This window comes from Pan troglodytes, chromosome 6 (assembly GCF_028858775.2).
Source record: "Pan troglodytes isolate AG18354 chromosome 6, NHGRI_mPanTro3-v2.0_pri, whole genome shotgun sequence".
Lineage (NCBI taxonomy): Eukaryota > Metazoa > Chordata > Mammalia > Primates > Hominidae > Pan > Pan troglodytes.
In genome coordinates this window covers 110,081,078-110,104,478 of record NC_072404.2, presented here as the reverse complement: position 1 = coordinate 110,104,478, position 23,401 = coordinate 110,081,078, and the positions used below count along the sequence as shown (strand labels likewise).

At 53.5% G+C, this 23,401-nt stretch overlaps 1 protein-coding gene across 3 annotated transcripts; it reads left to right on the top strand.

Annotated features, from left to right (window-relative positions):
- The first annotated feature begins 439 nt into the window (after positions 1-439).
- On the top strand, positions 440-21,782 carry TFR2 (transferrin receptor 2). 3 transcript variants are annotated; one of them, XM_009453805.5, is made up of 19 exons: positions 440-729; positions 978-1,230; positions 1,334-1,520; positions 8,679-8,819; positions 8,895-9,006; positions 9,112-9,234; positions 9,399-9,455; positions 10,035-10,151; positions 10,288-10,427; positions 11,169-11,332; positions 12,845-12,964; positions 13,911-13,993; positions 14,081-14,144; positions 14,243-14,310; positions 14,397-14,473; positions 14,556-14,640; positions 14,726-14,953; positions 15,317-15,457; positions 21,075-21,782. In XM_009453805.5, the coding sequence occupies exons 1-19, from the start codon at positions 697-699 to the stop codon at positions 21,342-21,344; spliced, it is 2,463 nt and encodes an 820-aa protein (XP_009452080.1). In that variant the 5' UTR covers positions 440-696; the 3' UTR covers positions 21,345-21,782. The 3 variants fall into 3 exon arrangements, with proteins under 3 accessions (XP_009452080.1, XP_054512099.1, XP_016813394.1); XM_054656124.2 differs by lacking the exon at positions 21,075-21,782 and adding an exon at positions 17,346-17,654; XM_016957905.4 differs by lacking the exon at positions 9,399-9,455.
- The last annotated feature ends 1,619 nt before the right edge of the window (positions 21,783-23,401 follow it).

Genomic DNA, 23,401 nt, shown 5'->3' with positions numbered 1-23,401 from the left:
ACCTGTGCCCCTCCTTCTCCAGCAGCCAGCGGGAGTCTGAGAACAACCTTTCAAAAGAGACACACATGCACACTACCAGACCAGACCCCCAAGTCACACCACTGTGGTGCCTCCAGCTTAGAATGCCACTGGGGCAAGTGTCAGGACAGGGAGGACAGCTGATATGTCACAGGACCCGGGCACTGGGGGACTCTGAAGGCCAGATGAGGAAGGGGCAGATGTCTTAGGGGTGAATCTTCCACCTGGGCATGGCAGGGCTTAGGAAGGGGTCCCTAGGATCCAGGGAGGGGTAAAAGCAGGAGAGGGGAGGGGGCATCCATGTCTCTGCCCTCCCCCACTATCGGCCCCCTTCCCCCACTATCGGCCCCCTTCCCCCACCCCTGATGGGAACTAGGAGGCCAAAGTCCGCCCCAAGGTCAAAAAATTGATTGTTTTGCAGGGAGGAGGCAGGCGTGGGGCTGTGGAGAGACTGGCAGGGGAGAGCACAACCCCTTGTGCTCTGGCCTGGACCCGGGGGCCACGTCTGGAAGGCTGGACTGAGGCCAGGACTGTGCCCCCACCCTTGGGGGTGGTGAGGAGCAGCCTTGGTTCAGGCTGCCTGCCAGGACTGATAAGGGGCCCTCCTAGGGCTCCCACAAACGGTTTATCGGTTTATCGCTGGGGGACAGCCTGCAGGCTTCAGGAGGGGACACAAGCATGGAGCGGCTTTGGGGTCTATTCCAGAGAGCGGTAAGACTAGTGGGATTGGGAAGACCCCTTAGGCCTTCTCTCTAAGTCCCTCAGCCCCCTCCCAAGCCCCTGAGGCTGGCCCCTCCTGGACCGTGTCCTGACCTCGCTTCTTCCCACCCCTGCCCCTCCCCCACGCCCCAACCACCATGCTCATTTGACACCCCCAAGTCACTGACCTCATTATTGCCAGATGCCTCCCCACCCCCCAGGCCTCTTGCCCCAATCTCATGCCCACCTCGCCTGCACAGCAACAACTGTCCCCAAGATCCTCTCAGACCGTCTACCAGCGTGTGGAAGGCCCCCGGAAAGGGCACCTGGAGGAGGAAGAGGAAGACGGGGAGGAGGGGGCGGAGACATTGGCCCACTTCTGCCCCATGGAGCTGAGGGGCCCTGAGCCCCTGGGCTCTAGACCCAGGCAGCCAAATCTCATTCCCTGGGCGGCAGCAGGACGGAGGGCTGCCCCCTACCTGGTCCTGACGGCCCTGCTGATCTTCACTGGGGGTGAGAGCCGTCCCCCTCCCCAGAAGTGAAGGGCTTGGGCTGGGGGAGATTTCTGGGGTCCAGAGGTGGGCACAAAGAGAATCCCCATCTTGCCACCCGCCAGCCTTCCTACTGGGCTACGTCGCCTTCCGAGGGTCCTGCCAGGCGTGCGGAGACTCTGTGTTGGTGGTCAGTGAGGATGTCAACTATGAGCCTGACCTGGATTTCCACCAGGGCAGACTCTACTGGAGCGACCTCCAGGCCATGTTCCTGCAGTTCCTGGGGGAGGGGTGCCTGGAGGACACCATCAGGTAGGGATGGCCCTGCCCCATCCTGTTCTCGAGTGTCCCTCCCCTCATCCGCTCAGACTGGGCCTCCCTGCCTCCTGGCCCAGGCCTCTGGTGTCTGGGTCCCCCTCCTGAGTCCTCCCATCTGCCTTCCTGGCCCCCCTGTTCAGCGGTCCTGGGAAGGATGGCAGGCATTCGGAGCTGAGGTTCCAGGGGACTGAGGCTCTGAGGGTGGCATATTTGCGAGGTGAGGGAGCTGACTGTCTGAGATCAGAGGGGTGCAGCATCCAGTATCAGACTGGACAGACCCAGAAAAGCCTTGAATGCCTCACCCAGGAGCCTAGATTTGGAGCAGGGAGCGCTGAGGGGTTCTGAGAAGCCGCATTCTAGGGAATCAGAAAACCAAGCAAGCAAGCCTGGGCAATACGACGAAACCCCGTCTCTACCAAAGAAAATACAAAAATTAGCTGGGGATGATGGCGAGTGCCTGTAGTCCCAGTTACTTGGGAGCTTGACGGGGGAGGATTGCCTGAGCCGGGGAGGCGGAGGTTGCAGTGAGCCGAGATTATGCCACTGCACTCCAGCCTGGGAGACAGAGCGGGACCCTGTTTCAAAAACAAAATAACGGCAGGGTGCGGTGGCTCAGGCCTGTAATCCCAGCACTTTGGGAGGCGGAGGTGGGCAGATCACTAGGTCAGGATATCGAGACCATCTTGGCTAAGACGGTGAAACCCCGTCTGTACTAAAAACACAAAATATTAGCCAGGCATGGTGGCGGGCGCCTCTAGTCCCAGCTATTCGGGAGGCTGAGGCAGGAGAATGGCGTGAACCCAGGAGGTGGAGCATGCATTGAGCCGAGATCACGCCACTGCACTTCAGCCTGGTCAACAGAGCGAGACTCCATCTCAAAAAAAAAAAAAAAAAAAAAGAAAAGAAAAAAAGAAAAACAAGTAAGCAAATGCATTTGTGGGTGCAAATCCAGAAGCTAGGTCCACCTATAGCCCTCTTTTGGGACGGGAGTAATTTTTCAGTGGATTCGCCTGGGTTTTCTAAGTAGGTAATCAGCTAAGCTACAGATAGTAGGAGATGGAGATTCTCTTTTCCAATGCTTATACCTTCTACTTTTTTTTTTTTTTCATTTCTCATTGCATTTGAGAGGACATTAATTTAAGGTAACAGTGGCAGTAGGTATCCTTGCCTATTTCCTGACTTTAATAGCAATGCTTTTATAATACTTTGCCATTAACAATGAACTTTGCTGTGCTCCAGACAGCTTTTTAAAATTGAATTAAGGAAGTTTCCTTTCACTCCTAGCTCACTGAGACTTTTATTGATTGATTGATTTTTTGAGATGGAGTCTCCCTCTTATCACCCAGGCTGGAGTGCAGTGGTGCAATCTTGGCTCACTGCAGCCTCCGCCTCCCAGGTTCACGCGATTCTCATGCCTCAGCCTCCTGAGTAGCTGGGATTACAGGTGCGTGCCATCACGCTTGATTAATTTTCGTATTTTTTAGTAGAGACAGGGTTTTGCCATGTTGCCCAGGTTGGTCTCCAACTCGTAAGCTCAAGCGATCTGCCAAAGCGCTTCGGCTTCCCAAAGCACTGGGATTACAGGCATGAGCCACAGCACCCAGCCTCTTCTTTAATGTTTATATAGTAATTTGTGTTAATAGATTTCCTTATCTTCCTGAGCTCAACGCTAACCTTGATCAAGGTGTATGATTACTCTTTTGATATGTTGCTGGGTTCACCTGCTGAAAGACCTTGAGTCTGTGGAATCAACAATGTTCAGGGCTTTATTTTTTTGAGATAGGGCCTCACTGTCACCCAGACAGTGCCGAGATGATAGCTCACTGCAGCCTCCAACTCCTGGACCCAAGTGATCCTCCCACCTTAGCCTTTCAAGTAGCTAGGACTACAGATGTGTGCCACTATGCCTGGCTATTTTTTTTTTTTTTTACTTTTTTTGAGACAGAGTTTCACTGTTGCCCAGGCTGGAGTGCAGTGGTGCGAATCTCAGCTCATGGCAACCTCCACCTCCCAGGTTCAAGCAATTCTCCTGCCTTAGCCTCCCGAGTAGCTGGGATCACAGGTGCCCGCCACCACACCCAACCAATTTTTTGTATTTTTAGTAGAGATGGGGTTTCACCATGTTGGGCAGACTGGTCTCAAACTCCTGACCTCAGATGATCCACCCACCTCGGCCTCCCAAAGTGCAGGGATTACAGGCATGAGCCACCATGCCCAGCCTAATTTTTAATTTTTTTTAGTAGAAACGAGGTCTCCCTATGTTGCCCAGGATGGTCTCAAACTACTGGCCTCAAACAATCCTCCCACCTCAGCCTCCCAAAATGCTGGGATTATAGGAATGAGGTACCGCACCCAGCCTGCTCAGGGCTTTTAAATTAAATTACAGGCCAGGCATGGTGGCTCACACCTGTAATCCCAGCACTTTGGGAGGCCGAGGTGGGCAGATCATGAGGTCAGGAGATCGAGACTATCCTGGCTAACATGGTGAAACCCCGTCTCTACTAAAAACACAAAAAATTAGCTGGGCGTGGTGGCGGGCACCTATAGTCCCAGCTACTTGGGAGGCTGAGGCAGGAGAATGGCATGAACCCGGGAGGCGGAGCTTGCAGTGAGCCGAGATCACACCACTGCACTCCAGCCTGGGCGACAGAGCAAGACTGTGTCTCAAAAAAACAAAACAAATACAAAATTAGCCGGGCGTAGTGGCGCATGCCTGTAATCCCAGCTACTCGGGAGGCTGAAGCAGGAGAATCGCTTAAACCCAGGAGGTGGAGGTTGCGGTGAGTCAACGTCGCGCCATTGCACTCCAGCCTGGGCAACAAGAGTGAAACTCCATCTCAAAAAAAAAAAAATTAAATTACATTAATTTTTTTTTGAGACAGGGCCTTGCTCTGTCACCTAGGCTAGAATGCAGTGGTGCAATCTGGGCTCACTGCAGCCTCGATTTCCCAAGCTCAGGTGATTCTCCCATCTCAGCCTCCTGAGTAGCTGGGTCTACAGGGAGGGGCCACCACGCCCAGCTAATTTTTCATTTTTCTTTTTTCAAAATTATTATTATTATTCAGGGACAGGATTTATTTATTTTTATATATTTGCAACCAATTCTCACTCTGTTGCCCAAGCTGGAGTACAGTGGCATGATCTTAGCTCACTGTAACCTCCGCCTCCCGGCTTCAGGTGATTTTTGTGCCTCAGCTTCCCAAGTAGCTGGGACTACAGGCGTGAGCCACCACGCCCAGCTAATTTATGGTTTTTTTGTTTGTTTGTTTGTTTGTTGTTTTTTTCTTTTTTTTTGTGAGACAGAGTTTCACTCTTGTTGCCCAGGCTGGAGAGCAATGGCACGATCTTGGCTCACTGCAAACTCCGCCTCCCGGGTTCAAGCGATTCTCCTGCCTCAGCCCCCCGAGTAGCTGGGATTACAGTCATGCGCCACGACACCCAGCTAATTTTGTATTTTTAGTGGAGATGGAGTTTCTCCATGTTGGTCAGTCTGGTCTCGAACTCCTGACCTCAGGAGATCCACCCACCTCGGCCTCCCAAAGTGCTGGGATTACAGGTGTGAGCCACTGCGCCCGGCAATTTATGTATTTTTTTTTAGGGACAGGGTTTCATCATGTTGGCCAGGCTGGTTTCGAACTCCTGGGCTCAAGCAATCCTCCTACCTTGGCCTCCCAAATTTCTTGGATTACAGGCGTAAGCCATGGTGCCCAGCCTGTTCAGGGCTACTTTTATTTTTTTGAGCAGTATTTGGTCGTCTGGGTACAGGCTGAGCAGGTAGATAGTTTGACAGGTCTAGAAGCGGGGTGTGGCACTGAGGCAAAAGTAGCAGTTTTGGGGAGAGAGCAAGGATGTTGCAGTGAGCCGAGATCGGGCCATTGCACTCCAGCCTGGGCAACAAGAGTGAAACATGGCTCTGGGTGGGATGGAGAGGGAAGAGAAAGTGGGGGGAGATGATAGATGTGAAGCTATAGGACATTTGTCATGTTCAATGGGGTTGAAGAGCAGGTACAGCGAGGATAACTGGGGGAGTTGGAACCTGACAGGGTCTACTCAGAGAGTAGGATTCTGGATCCTTGAAAACTTCCTGATACAATATGTCCTGTCTATCTCAGAGTCTCCAGCACCTACCACAATGCCTGGCACTTACTAGATGTTCAGTAGATCCTCAATGGATAAGTATTCCAGAGATGGAGTGCGGGTAATGACAAGATGCAGGATACGGGCCAGGCACAGTGGCTCACGCCTGTAATCCCAGCACTTTGGGAGGTCAAGGCAGGTGGATCATCTGAGGTCAGGAGTTTGAGACCAGTCTGGCCAACATGGTGAAATCCTGTCTCTACTAAAAATACAAAAATTAACTGGGTGTGATGGTGCATGCCTGTAATCCCAGCTACTCGGGTGGCTGAGGCAGGAGAATCACTTGAACCCGGGAGGCGGAGGTTGCAGTGAGCTGAGATCGCACCAATGCACTCCAGCCTGTGCAACAGAGCAAGACTCCATCTCAAAAAAAAAAAAAAAAAAAGATGCAGGGTGTGACCAGGGAAGTGGAGTGCCTGGACTGGAGGTGACAATGATGAAGTAATTAATTCATTTATCCAACAAGTATTTTGGGGCATCTACTATGTGGCAGGTACTAAGCTAAGCAGGTGGTGGTGAGATAGAGACTAAAACAGTCTAACTTTGTTCTCATGGTGCTTACAATCCACTGGAGAAAACCAATACTAAACTAACAATCATTCACGACTACATAATTATGACTGGAATCATTGCTTTGAAAGAAAAGCAAAGGATGTGAGGCTCAGTGTGGTGGCTCACACCTGTGAGCCCAGCACTTTGGGAGGCTGAGGTGGGAGGATCTCTTGAGCCCAGTTTGAGACCAGCCTGGGCAACATAGAGAGATCCTGTCTCTTAAAAAAATAATAATAATTTGACCAGGCACGGTGGCTCACACCTGTAATCCCAGCACTTTGGGAGACCAAGGCAGGTGGATCTCCTGAGGACAGGAGTTCGAGACCAGCCTGGCCAACACGGTGAAACACTGTTTAACCCTTTTTAGGCTCTACTAAAAATACAAAAAAAATTAGCTGGGCATGTTGGCGGGCACCTATAATCCCAGCTACTTGGGAGGCTGAGGCAGGAGAATTGTTTGAACCTGGGAGGTGGAGGTTGCAGTGAGCCAAGATTGCACCATTGCATTCCAGCTTGGGCAACAAGAGTGAAACTCCATGTCAATAATAATAATAATAATAATAATAATAATAATAATTTTTTTTTTTAAAAAAAGAAAAATAAAAAATTAGCCCAGTATGGTGGTGCATGCCTAGAGTCCCGGCTATTCAGGAGGCTGAGGCAGGAGGATGGCTTGAGCTTAGGAGCTGAAGGTTGCAGTGAGCTATGGTCATGCCGCTGCACTCCAGGCTGGGTGACAGAGTGAGACCCTATCTCCAAAAAAAGAAAAGAAAAGGGGCCGGGCGCCATGGCTCATACCTGTAATCCCAGCATTTTGGGAGGTGAAGGTGGGCTGATTGCCTGAGGCCAGGAGTTTGAGACCAGCCTAGCCGACATGCCGAAACCCTGTCTCTACTAAAAAAATACAAAACTAGCTGAGTGTGGTGGTAGGCGCCTGTGGTCCTAGCTACTCAGGAGGCTGAGGCAGGAGAATCACTTGTACCCAGGAGGCAGAGGTTGCAGTGAGCTGAGATTGCACGACTACACACCAGCATGGGCGACAGAGCGAGACTCCGTCTCAAAAAAAAAAAAAAAGAAAGAAAGAAAGAAAGAAAAAAGAAAAGTGTGTAAAGAAAGACTATAACCAGGATCCTGATTTAGATTGCAGTTCAGGGAAGGCTTCCTTGAGGAACTGACGAGTCTAAACTGCCAAGATGAGTAATTTGCCAGGCAAAGAGACTGTGGAAAAACATTCAGGCTGAGATTCACCACTTGCGAAGGGTCTGAAATGTGAAGATGGTGGCCTCTTGGAGGAAGGGAAAGACGGTCCATGTGGCCGGTGAGGTGGATGTAGCTCAGGCCCTAAAGGGCCTTACTGGCTACTTTAACTGTTTTGAATTGAATTTTCCTGCCTCATCCCTGAGTGATCCTCCCCACTCCCCTCCCCATAAGCACCTTATCTCACGCTTTTGATGTGTACCTTTAAATACACATATGGGGCGGGTCGTCATGGTTCATGCCTGTAGTCCCAGCACTTTGGGAGGATCGCTTGAGGCCAGGAGTTCAAGACCAGCTTGGAAAACACAGCGAGACTTCTCGTCTACAAAAAATTTTTAAAAATCAGCGGTTGGTGGCGTACACCTGTAGTCCCAGCTGCTCAGGAGGCTGAGGCGGGAGGATGGCTTGAGCCCAGGAACCGGTGATTACCCTGAGTACCTTGGTGTAAAGTGTCTCCATGAGGCCCACGTGGAGGATGGGGGAGATGAGGAGGGTCTGCTGCCTGCCCAGTTAGCTCTTTCGAAGGAAAGTGTTTGGGTGCCGTGTGTGTGTGTGTGTGTGTGTGTGTGTGTGTGTGTGTGTTGACGTCGGGAGGAACGAGGTTGGGGGAGAGAGTTTGGCTTGAGCCAGGAAGAACCTACAGGATGATGGGGAGACCCCCAGCTATGGGAAGTCAGGTTTTAAGCAGAGGGAGGTCCTGAGAGTCTCCGGCGCCGCCCTGGTGGTGATGGGAGAAAATGGGTCCGCGGAGGGCCCTGCACTGCGGCTCGCGCCTGTAATGCCAGCACTTTGGGAGGCCGAGGCGGGCAGATCACCTGAGATCAGGAGTTTGAGACCAACCTGGTCAACATGGTGAAACCCGTCTCTACTAAAAATACAAAAATTAGCCGGGCGTGATGGCACGTGCCTGTAATCCCTGATACGAGGGAGGCCGAGGCAGGAAAATGGCTTGAACCAGGAAGGCGGAGGTTGCAGAGAGCCGAGACTGGTCCACTGCACTCCAGCCTAGGCGACAGAGCGACACTCCGTCTCAAAAAAAAAAAAAAAAAAAAAAAAAAAAAAAAGCGTCCGCGGGGAGCGCTCTTTTCCTAAACTCAGGAACCCCTCGCCGCCCCTGCCCCTGGCGACCCCACGTCTCTGGCATCCTTCCCTCTTCCCTCCCTCTCCTCCGGGCGCCCAGAAAAGTCCCCACCTCTCCCCGCTTAGGCAAACCAGCCTTCGGGAACGGGTGGCAGGCTCGGCCGGGATGGCCGCTCTGACTCAGGACATTCGCGCGGCGCTCTCCCGCCAGAAGCTGGACCACGTGTGGACCGACACGCACTACGTGGGGCTGCAATTCCCGGACCCGTGAGTGCGCGCGCGGGCGGGGAGCGCGCGGGGAGGGGGACGCGGCTCGGGGCGCTCACCAGCCCCGCTCCCCAGGGCTCACCCCAACACCCTGCACTGGGTCGATGAGGCCGGGAAGGTCGGAGAGCAGCTGCCGCTGGAGGACCCTGACGTCTACTGCCCCTACAGCGCCATCGGCAACGTCACGGTGAGCACCCCCTGCCCGCTCCTAGGATGGGGCGCGGCACGAGCCCTTTCCTGGGTCTCGAAGGAGGGACGCGGGGAGCGCGCCTCACCGTCCTCGTGTCCCCAGGGAGAGCTGGTGTACGCCCACTACGGGCGGCCCAAAGACCTGCAGGACCTGCGGGCCAGGGGCGTGGACCCAGTGGGCCGCCTGCTGCTGGTGCGCGTGGGGGTGATCAGCTTCGCCCAGAAGGTAAGTGTCCCTGGACAGAGGGAGGGCTTGAGCCCGGGAACCGGAGGGTCGGACTGCCGGTGAGAATCGTTCAGGGTGCTGTGAGAGGGAGACAGGAAAGAACCATGTGGATGGATGGTAAGAAAATATAAGCTGGGCACGATGGTTCTCACCTGCAATCCCAGCACTTTAGGAGGCCAAGACAGGAGGATCGCTTGAGGCCAGGAATTCAAGGCAACACGGTGAGAACCCCCTCTCTACTAAAAAAAAAAAAAAAGGTTCTTTTTTTTTTTTTTAGTTAGCTGGGCTGGTGGCACATGCATGTGGTCCCAGCTACTCCGGAGGCTCGGGTGGGAGGATCGCTTGAGCCCAGGAGTGCCAGGCTGCAGTGAGCTATGATCGCGCCACTGCACTCCAGCCTGGGCAAGAGAGACTCTGTCTCAAAAAGAAAAAAAAAAAAAAGAGAGAGAGAAACAGAGAAGGGAGGGAGGGAGGGAGGAAGGAAGGAAGGAAGGAAAATGTTGGCTGGTCTGGGAATTGAATCAGAAGGAAAAAAGAAAATGTTGGCTGGGAACAAATTGGGGGTTGGGGGAAATCAGATGGGGAAGGGAACAGAAACATGGGGTACCCTGGAGCCCGGTGGGGTTTGAGGGCTGCCTAGGAGCTGCTGAGGTTGGGAAGACACAGGCCAGGTAGTGCCCCCACATCCTCTCCGTGGGATGGACAGTTGCAAGCAAAGGCCTTGCCATTTCCTGGTTTCTCCTGCCCTTATGAATCGGGTTTTTTTCTGGGAGGAGTCCTCTAGTCACCTTCCTCCCCAGGTGACCAATGCTCAGGACTTCGGGGCTCAAGGAGTGCTCATATACCCAGAGCCAGCGGACTTCTCCCAGGACCCACCCAAGCCAAGCCTGTCCAGCCAGCAGGCAGTGTATGGACATGTGAGTCTGGGGAGGCTGGCCATGCTGTTCCCAGGTCCCGAGGCCACACCTTCTTGCTCAGAATGGGGCTGGCACGTTTTTCGTTTTTCCTGGAAGCCCAGCTCGCAGCTTTGCATGGGCACCCCTTTCCCTGCAGGTGCACCTGGGAACTGGAGACCCCTACACACCTGGCTTCCCTTCCTTCAATCAAACCCAGTTCCCTCCAGTTGCATCATCAGGCCTTCCCAGCATCCCAGTCCAGCCCATCAGTGCAGACATTGCCTCCCGCCTGCTGAGGTGAGGGGAGTGTTGGGGACCAGGAGAGGAGGAAGCAGAGAGAGGGAGGCTGCAGCGAGGCCACAGGGTGATTGTGGGTGAACTAGAAAAAGGTGACTCTTGTTTAAGCCTGCAGTGAGCCATGACTACACCACTGCACTCCAGCCCTCCAGCCTGGGAGACAGAGAGACCCTGACCTTTTTTTTTTTTTGAGATGGAGTCTTGCTCTGTCTTCCAGGCTGGAGTGCAGTGGTGCAATCTTGGCTCACTGCAACCTCCACCTCCCGGGTTCAAGTGATTCTTCTGCCTCAGACTCCAGAGTATCTAGGATTACAGGTGCCCCCCCACCACGCCCGGCTAATTTTTGTATTTTTAGTAGAGGGTTTCACCATGTTGGCCAGACTGGTCTCGAACTCCTGACCTAGTGATCCGCCCATCTCGGCCTCCCAAAATGCTGGGATTACAGGTGTGAGCCACCATGCCTGGCCGGGACCCTGACTCTTAAAAAAAAAAAAAGTGACTCTTCTGGATGGACACCGCCTTTCTCCAGGGTCTACTGTCTGGCAACTAAAGTTCCCACTGGATTGCACACCTACCTCAGCTGAGAACCATCCAAGGCAGCCCTGACTGCACTGCCCTACCCAGGCAGTGTCCAGAGGCAGCGATCTGGAGCCAGAAAGGGTGGGAGGGAAAGAAATAAGGAAAAGAGTGATTTGGACTCTTCTGGGTCTCTCTACAACTTCCCCCTTTCTGCCTCTCCAGGAAGCTCAAAGGCCCTGTGGCCCCCCAAGAATGGCAGGGGAGCCTCCTAGGCTCCCCTTATCACCTGGGCCCTGGGCCACGACTGCGGCTAGTGGTCAACAATCACAGGACCTCCACCCCCATCAACAACATCTTCGGCTGCATCGAAGGCCGCACAGAGCCAGGTATGCTGTGTGTCCAGTATCACTCACAGCTGGTGGTGGGCTGGGGGAATTTCTGCCCATATACCCTGGCAAGATAGGGGGCTGGTGCAGGAGGCCCCAAGAGGGGACAGGAGTGGTGCCCAGAGGAGGGAAGCTGGCAAGTTGAGGCTGAACTGGGTCTGATGGTGGCAGCAGTGAACAGACCTCACCTTCCAGCCTGTCTAGTGATGGAATGGGGGTTGTTGCCCAGTAGTGAGCTCCCCAGCACTGGAAGTGAGTAAGCCTAAGTTGGATGATGTTGCAATAGAAACTCAAGCATGGGCCGGGTGTGGTGGCTCACGCCTGTAATCCCAGCACTTTGGGAGGCCCAGGCAGGTGGATCACTTGAGGTCAGGAGTTTGAGACCAGCTTGGCTAACATGGTGAAACCCCGTCTCTACTAAAAATACGAACATTAGCTGGGCCCGGTGGCATGCATCTGTAATTCCAGCTATTCCCGAGGCTCGGACAGGAGAATCACTTGAACCCAGGAGGTGGAGGCTGCTGTGAGCCGAGATTGTGCCATTGCACTCCAGCCTGGGCAACAGAGCAAGACTTTGTCTCAAGAAAAAGAAAAAAAAGAGAAAGAAAGAAAGAGAGAAAGAGAAAGAAAAAAAGAAAGAGAGAGAAAGGAAGGAAGGAAGGAAGGAAGGAAGGAAGGCAGGCAGGCTCAAGCATGAAAGATCAGATCAGATTAGATAGAAGCATAGATGGCCCTTTCAAGCATAGCTAGATGTGGATGGCGGTGGAGAATTAAAATAGGTAATTGACAGATGGGGCAACAAAGCCAAGACTTCACAAAAAATTTAAAAATAAGAGAAATTGGCCGGGTGCGGTGGCTCACGCCTGTAATCCCAGCACTTTGGAAGGCCGAGGTGGGCGGATCATGAGGTCAGGAGATCGAGACCATCCTGGCTAACATGGTGAAACCCTGTCTACTAAAAATACAAAAAAATTAGCTGGGCATGGTGGCAGGCGCCTGTACTCCCAGCTACTCAGGAGGCTGAGGCAGGAGAATGGCGTGAACCCGGGAGGTGGAGCTTGCCGTGAGCCAAGATCGTGCCACTGCACTCCAGCCTGGGCAACAGAGCGAGACGCCAAAAAATAAATTAAATAAATAAATAAATAAATAAGTAAAAGAAATTAGCCGAGCATGGTGGCACACATCTGTGGTCCCAGCTACTTGGGAGGCTCAGGCAGGAGGATGGCTTGAGCCAGGGAGTTTGAAGCTGCAGTGAGCTATGATCACACCACTGCAGACTCCAGCCTGGGTGACAGAAACCTTGTAAGTCCAGAATGACCGCAGGCACCCAGCTGAAGGAGCACACCATCCAGGAAGGGCCAAGTAGGGAGGGGCGCCCTCTTTAGGGACTGGAGGGACTGCAGGGCTAGGATTGCCGGAATTGTGATGGGCTGAGAGACGCAGGCAGATGGAGGATGCCCCCAGGGTGCAGGGTGCAGTGTCAGAAGTGGGTCCCAAACATCCCCTCCCCAGATCACTACGTTGTCATCGGGGCCCAGAGGGATGCATGGGGCCCAGGAGCAGCTAAATCCGCTGTGGGGACGGCTATACTCCTGGAGCTGGTGCGGACCTTTTCCTCCATGGTGAGCAACGGTAAGGTCAGGGCCAGGGCCTGGGCCTGGGCTAGGCAGCGGTGGGCCTGTGGCCCGAGGAGGATAGGGCAGAGAGGCAGTGAGGGACACAGACTGGCCAGTGGTCACTTGGACCTCGGCATCCACATTGTACCTGAGTGGCCCTGGGCCAGTCACTTCACCTCTATTTCGTCACCTAAAAATGAAAGTGAGGCCGGGTGCGGTAGCTCACGCCTGTAGTCCCAGCACTTTGGGAGGCCGAGGCAGATGGATCACCTGAGGTCAGGAGTTCGAGACCAGCCTAGCCAACATGGTGAAACCCTCTACTAAAAATACAAAAATTAGCCAGGCGTGGTGGAGGGCGCCTGTAATCCCAGCTACTAGGGAGGCTGAGGCAGGAGAATCGCTTGAACCTGGGAGGCGGAGTTTGCAGTAAGCCAAGATCGCACCACTGCACTCCAGCCTGGGCAACAGAATGAGCCTCCATCTAAAAAAAAGAAAGAAAAGAAAAGAAAAAAAGTGACATGAATGATAATCATAGTCCATGGGTCTGTGTCAAGATTAAGCATGTTGGGCTGGACGTGATGGCTCATGCCTGTAATCCCAGCACTTTGGGAGGCCAACACAGGAGAATCGCTGGAGACCAGGAATTCAAAACCAGCCTGGGCAACATAGGGAGACTGCATCTCTACAAAAGTTTTTTAAAAATTGGCTGGACTTAGTGGTGCATGCCTGTAATCCCAGCTACTTGGGAGGCTGAGGCAAGAGGATGACTTGAACCTGAGAGGTCAAGGCTACATTGAGCCATGATTGCACCACTGCACTCCAGCCTGGGCGAGAGAGTGAGATCCTGTCTCAGAGAGAGAGACAGAGAAACAGAGACCCTGGGGGACCAGGACAGAAGAAGACAAGGGGAGGGTCTTTGCTTGGCCCCTGCTAAGCCTGTCCTCCTTCCCCTCTGCCCCCAGGCTTCCGGCCCCGCAGAAGTCTCCTCTTCATCAGCTGGGACGGTGGTGACTTTGGAAGCGTGGGCTCCACGGAGTGGCTAGAGGTGATACGGGGTCCCGGGCAGGTCGTTAGGCATTGGGGAGAGGTGGGGGTGGGGGGTTCCCACTCCACACTGGTCACCCACCCACAGGGCTACCTCAGCGTGCTGCACCTCAAAGCTGTAGTGTACGTGAGCCTGGACAACGCAGTGCTGGGTGAGCTGGGGCAGTGCCACCACCTGGCCCCCTGGGGTCCACCCTTGCCTCTGGGGCTGAGCCCTGAGCCTGGCATCCCTCCCCTCCCCTTTTTCCAGGGGATGACAAGTTTCATGCCAAGACCAGCCCCCTTCTGACAAGTCTCATTGAGAGTGTCCTGAAGCAGGCAAGAGCACCCCAGGAATAGGGGGTGAAGGGGAGTAGGTTGCGGGGAGGAGCAGAGCCTGATCAGTGCCCTTCCCCCACCCCCAGGTGGATTCTCCCAACCACAGTGGGCAGACTCTCTATGAACAGGTGGTGTTCACCAATCCCAGCTGGGATGCTGAGGTGTAAGTTGGGGGGGTAGGGAGAGCTGGGGAGGGATGTGGGGGAGCCTGAACCCACAGATCGCTCCAACCCGCCTGCCCCCAGGATCCGGCCCCTACCCATGGACAGCAGTGCCTATTCCTTCACGGCCTTTGTGGGAGTCCCTGCCGTCGAGTTCTCCTTTATGGAGGTGAGACGTCCTCCCCCTGCCCCAGACACAGCGCTAGTCCTTCAGCCTGTCTGCCTCTGCCCCAGCGTCCACCCTGTCCTGGCAGGACGACCAGGCCTACCCGTTCCTGCACACAAAGGAGGACACTTATGAGAACCTGCATAAGGTGCTGCAAGGCCGCCTGCCCGCCGTGGCCCAGGCCGTGGCCCAGCTCGCAGGGCAGCTCCTCATCCGGCTCAGCCACGATCGCCTGCTGCCCCTCGACTTCGGCCGCTACGGGGACGTCGTCCTCAGGCACATCGGGAACCTCAACGAGTTCTCTGGGGACCTCAAGGTTCAAGAGGCCCACCCCGCTCTTGGTCTCTGGGAGTGGGAGGCACTGCCCAGGCCAGGGGGTCCAGCCCCTTCTCTCTGCATTCCCTGGGGTCTAGGTCCTCTCTGGCAATTCAGCCCATTAACCCCCTGCCTCCAGTCTCCCAGCCCCCAGCATGTGCCCTCGCCCAACCTGGCAGGTGCAGGATCTTCTCCCCACTCCCTTCATCCTGCCTCCAGCACTCTGTCCTCGTCTACCTCCTCCCTCCTGCCAGGCCAGGGGTCCCAGCCCCCTTCCCCATGCTAGGCGGGGGTCCTTGTCCCCATGCTAGGCGGGGGTCCTGGCTCCTGCCGCCAGCCCCAGCCCGCGCCTCCCCCTCCCCAGGCCCGCGGGCTGACCCTGCAGTGGGTGTACTCGGCGCGGGGGGACTACATCCGGGCGGCGGAAAAGCTGCGGCAGGAGATCTACAGCTCGGAGGAGAGAGACGAGCGACTGACACGCATGTACAACGTGCGCATAATGCGGGTGAGGCCCCGCCCTCCTCGCCCCGCCCCCAGTGTCCCGCCCCTCCCCTGGGGCTCCACCTCCTGGACCTGGCCCCGTCTGCGCGCTCCTCTCTCTCCCCGCCTACACAGTCCCGGTCCTCTGGATGCTCTCTTCCCAGTCCTGGACACGCAGTGCTCATAGATCGGTCAGGCTGGAGGACCCGAGCGATCAAAGTGATGAAATGGACAGGGAGGGCCAGCCTCTTGGCCACAGTCGCATGGTTTACGCCTGGCAGAACTGGGACAATCCACCCTCCCCCACCCCTCCCCGCTGACTCCCCTCCTATAGCTCCCACTGCCTCCTCGACCCTTCTGGAAAGAAAAAGCATGTCCACACTGGTCCACAATACGAGGTTACAGGCTGGGAAGTGCAGAAGGCTAAAGATATTCAGAGTAAGAGAGCTGTTTTCCTTCTGATAATGAAATGGGTGAAATCCAGAAAGGCTGCCTGGAGGAGGTGTCACGTGAAAGTTAAACAAGAGCTTATTCCCTCACCAATCCCTTCTGCTTAGCTTTGAATCCTTTGCAGCCCACACCCCACCTCCAGTTCCAACTCCTCCACTTCCTTCCATTTTCTTACTCCAAGAACTCAACCCCTCAACCCTTTGATGTCAAGAAATGGGTGAGTAGGGACTGTGGCCATGGGGAAAGGTCTGCAGGGCAAAATAGTAAACAGGATCATCCTCAATGAGTGTGGGGTGAGCTGGGAACTGCAGTGTACACAGAGCCACTTGTGCACACGCACTCACGGTTTTCAGAGCGAGCATGGCTACCCCTTGGAGGCTCATGTTATCTCTCCTCCTTGCATTTTCCTGCTTGTGCCCTCTGCCTGTCCCCCTTGGCCATTTACAAACCTATTGCTCTTGCTCATTCTCCCTTGCCCAGACTAGAGTGCAGTGGCACCATCTCTGCTCACTGCAACCTCCAACTCCTGGGCTCAAGTGATCCTCCCACCTCAGCCTCCCTAGTAGCTGGGAGTACAGGCACGTGCCATGACGCCCGGCTAAATTTTTCTATTTTTTGTAGAGACAGGGTTTTACCATGTTGCCCAGGCTGGTCTCAAACTCCTGGCCTCAAGTGATCCTCCTGCCTCGGCCTCCCAAATTGCTGGGGTTACAGGCGTGAGCTACTGAACCTGGCCTTCTCCTCTCCTTCTTATATCTCTTTCTCCATTCATTCTTCTTTAACCTTTGCCTCCTCTACTGGGACAGGGGTGACCCTGGGGTGAGGCAATAGGTTGGGTATGGTTCATTCTCATTCACAGATCTTGGTTTAACCTCAGCTGTGTCAGCATCCAGAAGACAAAAAGACACCCACCTTTCAAAGTTGCCATACCCCTGTCCCCACCAGGGATAAAAGGGACCTGCGTGTAAGATGCATGACTTAGGCCAGGCGCGGTGGCTTACGCCTGTAATCTCAGCACTTTGGGAGGCTGAGGTGGGCGGATCACCTGGGGTCAGGAGTTCGAGACCAGCCTGACCAACATGGAGAAATCCCGTCTCTACTAAAAATACAAAATTAGCTGGGCGTGGTGGCACACACCTGTAATCCCAGCTACTCAGGAGGCTGAGGCAGGAGAATCACTTGAGCCTGGGAGATGGAGGTTGCAGTGAGCCGAGAGCACGCCATTGCACTCCAGCCTGGGCAACAAGAGCGAAACTCCATCTCAAGAAAAAGAAAAAGAAAAAGATGCATGACTCAGGCTCAGGGATGGAGAGGGAAGGACTCAGGACTTCAGAGCCTGCAATACAGGATTGGGCCAGACCCAGTGAATTTTATGGCTCTAGACCAGGGGTTGGTGAACTACTGCCCAATGGCCAAATTCAAACTGCCGCTTGTTTTTTTTGTTTGTTTTTTTTCTGAGACAGGGTCTCGCTCTGTTGCCCAGGCTGGAGTGCAGTAGCATGATCTGGGCTCACGGCAACCTCCACCTCCCGGGCTCAAGCAATCCTCTCACCTCACCTCAGCCTCCTGAGTAGCTGGGACTACAAGGACACACTACCACACTCCGCTAATTTTTAAAATTTTTTGTAGAGATGGGATCTCACTATATTGTCCGGGCTTGTCTCAAAATCCTGGGCTCAAGCGACTCTCCCACCTCAGCTTCCCAAGGTGCTGGGATTACAGGCGTGAGCCTCTGCTCCCTGTTTTTGTAAATAAAGTTTTATTGAAACAGCCATGCTTATTGGTTTTCACGCTGTCTATGGCTACTTTTGTGTAATAGCAGCAACGTTAAGTAGCTGCAATAAAAGCACCATGGCCTGCAAAATCTAAAATATTTACTATCTGGCATTTCACAGAAAAAGTTTGCTGACCTTGGCTTTAGACTGTGACTTGGATCTTGAAGAACAGGCAGGATGTGGATTGATGCAAAGTAAAGAGGACATTTCAGGGTGGAGAGACCAGAATTCGGGTGTGGCAGTGAAATCAGTCTGGTTTTACTTGGAAGCGGGGTGTGGACTAGCAGAGCCAGAACAGGGGCCCCATGGAGAGGCAGAGGGGAGGGGACCACCAAATGTGGTGTTATCGATCAACTGTGGGGAGCCTCGAACACCAGGATTAGAAGTTTGGATGTTAAGGGTCTTAGCATCAAGGAAATTAGAGAGGTTTTTGAGCAGAGAGGTGATGTGAGCAAAGGGGAGTTTTAATTTTTATTTATTTTTCTTTATTTATTTTTTGGAGACAGTGTCTTAATGTCACCCAGACTGGAGTGCAGTGGTGCGATCCCGGCTCACTGCAACCTCTGCCTGTCAGGTTCAAGTGATTCTCCCACTTCTGCCTCCCGAGTAGCTGGGACTACAGGCGCGCACAACCATGCCTAATTTTTTTTTTTTTTTTTTTTTTTTTTGGTAGAGAAGGGGTTTCATCATGTTGGCCAGGCTGGTCTTGAACTCCTGACATCAAGTGATCTGCTCACCTCAGCCTCCCAAAGTGCTAGGATTACAGGCGTGAGCTACTGCGCCCGGCTGGGAGTTTTTGTTTTTGAAATGAGGTCTCACTGTGTTGCCCAGACTGGTATTGAACCCCTGGGCTCAAGTGATCCTCCCACCTTGGCCTCCTGAGTAGCTGGGACTATAGGTGCACACCACCACACCCGACTAATTTTTTATTTTTATTTTTGTAGAGATGAGGGTTTCCATACATTGCCCAAGCTGGTCTCAAACTCCTGAGCTCAAGTAATCCTCCTACCTTGGCCTCCCAAAGTGCTGGGATTACAGGCAGGAGCCACCATGCTGGACAACAAAGTGGAGTTTTTAGGAGTGATTTTGGTCAGATTGCAAATGTCTTGAGAGTGGCAGGTGGGAGCAAATGCTCATAGGTGGGGACTGGACCGATGTCAGGTGTTTAGAAGGAGAAATTGACAGATTTGATGTTGAGGGAAGAGGAGGAGAATAATAATAATAATAGTTGTCTTAGAATAGAAGAATAATAAAATAGCAGTTGCCATTTGTTTTTGTTTGTTTTTTGAGACGGAGTCTCGCTCTGTCACCAGACTGGAGTGCAGCGGCACGATCTCGGCTCGCTGCAACCTCCGCCTCCCGGGTTCAAGCTATTCTCCTGCCTCAGCCTTCTGAGTAGCTGGGACAACAGGCATGTGCCACTACACCCAGCTAATTTTTGTATTTTTAGTAGAGACGGGGTTTCACCATGTTGGCCAGGATGGTCTTGATCTCTTGACCTCATGATCTACCCACCTTGGCCTCCCAAAGTGCTAGGATTACAGGCATCAGCCACTGTGCCCGGCCTGTTTGTTTGGTTTTGTTTTCTGAGACAGAGTCTTGCTCTGTCACCCAGGCTGGAGGGCAGTGGCACGATCTTGGCTCACTGCAACCTCCGCCTCTCGGGTTCAGGCTATTCTTGTGCCTCAGCCTCCTGACTAGCTGGGATTACAGGGACACATCAGCATACCTGGCTAAATTTTTTGTATTTGTAGTAGAGACAGGGTTTTGCCATGTTGGCCAGGCTGGTCTCAAACTCCTGACCTCAGATGATCCACCCGCCTCAGCCTCTGAAAGTGCTGGGATTACAGGCATGAGCCACTGTGCCTGGCTGCAGTTACCATAGTAGAAGGTTACCACATGCTAGAGGATTTATTTCATTTGCTTCCCCCAGCGCTGAGGTTGCTAGTATTATATCCAGAAACTGGGGCTAGGAGAGGCTAAGAAACTTACCTGAAATCATATAGTTAGTAAGTGGAAGAGCCGAAATTGGAGGCCAGGTAGTCTACCTTCAAAGCCTGTGCTCACCCCATGCTCACTCCCCTTTGAGGGTGACAGCTTGACACCTGCAGAAAGCCACGGGCCGCATGAGTGTGGGCCCAACGCCCAGGTTTGGGAAGAGATCGGTACTGATATGTCCAGGTGCTCCCAAACCCAGTGGGGAGGTCCAGATGGCTGGAGGGCAGGATTCCAGTGGGTCATTGGGTGGGGAGATTTGGCATCTGTCCCCACAGAGGTCCTGGTTGACATCAGGGGCACAGATGAGCTCTGTGAGTGAATGATGGAGGCCTTAAAAAGATGTGAGCATCTGAAAATCAGCTGGGTATGGTGGCACGTGCCTGCACTCCCAACTACTCAGGAGGCTAAGGCGGGAAGATCACTTGACCTCTGGGGTTTGGGTTGCAGTGAGCTGTGATTGCACCACTGCACTCCAGCCTGGGTGACAGTGAGACCCTGTCTCTAAAAATAAAAGATGTGAGCATCTGAGATCACCCCCTAGAGATTCTGATTTTACTGGGGCGGTGCCCAGGCAATGATAATTTAATAGGTACAGAGAAGAGGGAGGTGGAACTTTGAGACCTGCCCACGGGTGGAAGCAGAACAAACCAGAGACGGGGCTAGGAGAGGCTAGGAAACTAGGAGAGGCTGGCAGAAAGGAGGGAGGAGATTAGGTCAGTAGCAAGGCCATCTCAGGAAAGATGGAACAGCAGCTGCGTCAGAGGGAGGAAAGCCAGGCTTTTCATGAGGACTGGACTGTCCCCTTGACCTTTGTCTCTGGGCTGTGGACATTGGTGGAGGTGGAGAATGACTCGGTGTGGGGAGGTGTGGTGTTAAGAAGAGGAATAGCAGGGCAATAGATTGTTCTTTGAGGCTTTGAGCATTCACTGAATGGGTGAGGAAGGAAGACTCGGGAGAACTACATGCAGGCTTAGGGGTTCTAGAGATAGAAGGGGAGGCCTAGCGCGGTGGCTCACACCTGTAATCCCAGCACTTTGGGAGGCCAAGGCGGGCGGATCACTTCAGGTTAGGAGTTCGAGACCAGCCTGGCCAACACGGAGAAACCCCGTCTCTACTCAAAATACAAAAATTAGCCGGGCGTCGTGGCGGGTGCCTGTAATCCCAGCTACTCTGGAGGCTGAGGCAGGAGAATCGCTTGAACACTGAAGGCGGAGGTTGCAGTGAGCCGAGATCGTGCCACTGCACTCCAGCCTGGGAGACAGAGCGAGACTCCATCTCAAAACAAACGAACAAACAAAAAACAAACACAAAAAGAAAACAAACAAACAAACAAAAAGACTGGCTGGCAGGAAGGGTGACTCGGGCCTTTGCTCCCGAGCCAGAGCCCCCAACCCTGACCTGATCCCCCTCTCTGCGCAGGTGGAGTTCTACTTCCTTTCCCAGTACGTGTCGCCAGCCGACTCCCCGTTCCGCCACATCTTCATGGGCCGTGGAGACCACACGCTGGGCGCCCTGCTGGACCACCTGCGGCTGCTGCGCTCCAACAGCTCTGGGACCCCCGGGGCCACCTCCTCCACTGGCTTCCAGGAGAGCCGCTTCCGGCGTCAGCTAGCCCTGCTCACCTGGACGCTGCAAGGGGCAGCCAATGCGCTTAGCGGGGATGTCTGGAACATTGATAACAACTTCTGAGGCCCTGGGGATCCTCACATCCCCGTCCCCCAGTCAAGAGCTCCTCTGCTCCTCGCTTGAATGATTCAGGGTCAGGGAGGTGGCTCAGAGTCCACCTCTCATTGCTGATCAATTTCTCATTACCCCTACACATCTCTCCACAGAGCCCAGACCCCAGCACAGATATCCACACACCCCAGCCCTGCAGTGTAGCTGACCCTAATGTGACGGTCATACTGTCGGTTAATCAGAGAGTAGCATCCCTTCAATCACAGCCCCTTCCCCTTTCTGGGGTCCTCCATACCTAGAGACCACTCTGGGAGGTTTGCTAGGCCCTGGGACCTGGCCAGCTCTGTTAGTGGGAGAGATCGCTGGCACCATAGCCTTATGGCCAACAGGTGGTCTGTGGTGAAAGGGGCATGGAGTTTCAATATCAATAAACCACCTGATATCAATAAACCACCTGTTGACATCTGTTATTGATAAGCGCCTTCATGCTTCTTCCTCACCCTCATGCCCATCCCATCCCATCATCCCTTCCTAGAGACCTAGGGAATTGGGCAGAAGGGACCAGAGAGGGTGCACACAGGAATGCTGTCTCCACGGGGAAAACCGAGCTGTTTCTATCACTCAAGGAAACTGCCTAAGGAAATACTGAAGGCCCCTTCTCCAAAGACCACCATAAAGCAGGTGGTCTTTGGAGAAGGGGCCTTCGGTATCTTTTTTTATTTTTGAGACGGAGTCTCACTCTGTAACCCAAGCTGGAGTGCAGTGACACAATCTCAGCCCACTGCAACCTCCGCCTCCCGGGCTCAAGCGATTCTCCTGCCTCAGCCTCCTGAGTAGCTGGGACTACAGGTGTGCACCACCACGCCCGGCTAAATGTTTTCGTATTTTAGTAGAGACGGGGGTTTCACCATGTTGCTCAGGGTGGTCTTGAACTCCTGAGCTCGGGCAATCTGCCTACCTCAACCTCCCAAAGTGCTGGGATTACAGGCATGAGCCACCACACCTGGCCAGTATCTTGTCCTGGGATGAGGAATGGTTACATAATTTGCAAGACCTGCTGCAAAATGAAAATGCAGGACCCCTTGTTCAAAAGCAGAAACAAGCTGGGCACGGTGGCTCATGTCTGTAACCCCAGTGCTTTGGGACGATGAGGCGGGAAGGTCATGTAAAGCCAGGAGTTCAAGACCGGCCTGGACAACACAGGGGAGAACCTGTCTCTACAAAAACTAAAAAACTTTAGTTGGGCATAGTGGTGTGTACTGTACTCCCAGATACTCAGGAGGCTGAGGCAAGGCAGGGATAATTTGAGCCCAGGAATTTCAGGCTGCAGTGAGTTATGATCGAGCCACTACACTCCAGTCTGGGTGACAGAATGAGACCTTGTCTCAAAAAAAAAAAAAAAAAAAAAAGGAACAAAGCTTTTTTTTGTTTTTGTTTTCTACAATTTCTCAACCTGTCATGGTATTCTTTTATTTGATATTTAATGTTGCACTCCTTTGGATATGGGGACACACTTTCAAAACATAAATTCATGCTTGAACCCAGGAGGCAGAGGTTGCAGTGAGCCGAGATCATGCCACTGCACTCCAGCCTGGGTGACAGAGCAAGACTCTGTCTCAGGGTAACAAAAATTATTAGGAATTTCAAAGTTGGCACAGTGGCTCACGCCTGTAATCCCAGTACTTTGGGAAGCCAAGGCAGGCAGATTGCTTGAGCATAGGAGTTCCGGAGCAGCCTGGGCAATATGGTGAAACCTTATCTCTACAAAAAGTAAAAAAATTGCTGGGTGCACTGGCTCACGCCTGTAATCCCAGCACTTTGGGAGGCCGAGGCAGGTGGAGGTCGGGAGATCGAGACCATCCTGGCTAACACGGTGAAACCCCGTCTCTACTAAAAATACAAAAAATTAGGTGGGCGTGGTGGCGGGCGCCTGTAATCCCAGCTACTCGGGAGGCTGAGGCAGGAGAATGGCGTGAACCCGGGGGGCGGAGCTTGCAGTGAGCCAAGACCGCACCACTGCACTCCAGCCTGGGCAACAGAGCGAGACTCTGTCTCAAAAAAAAAAAAAA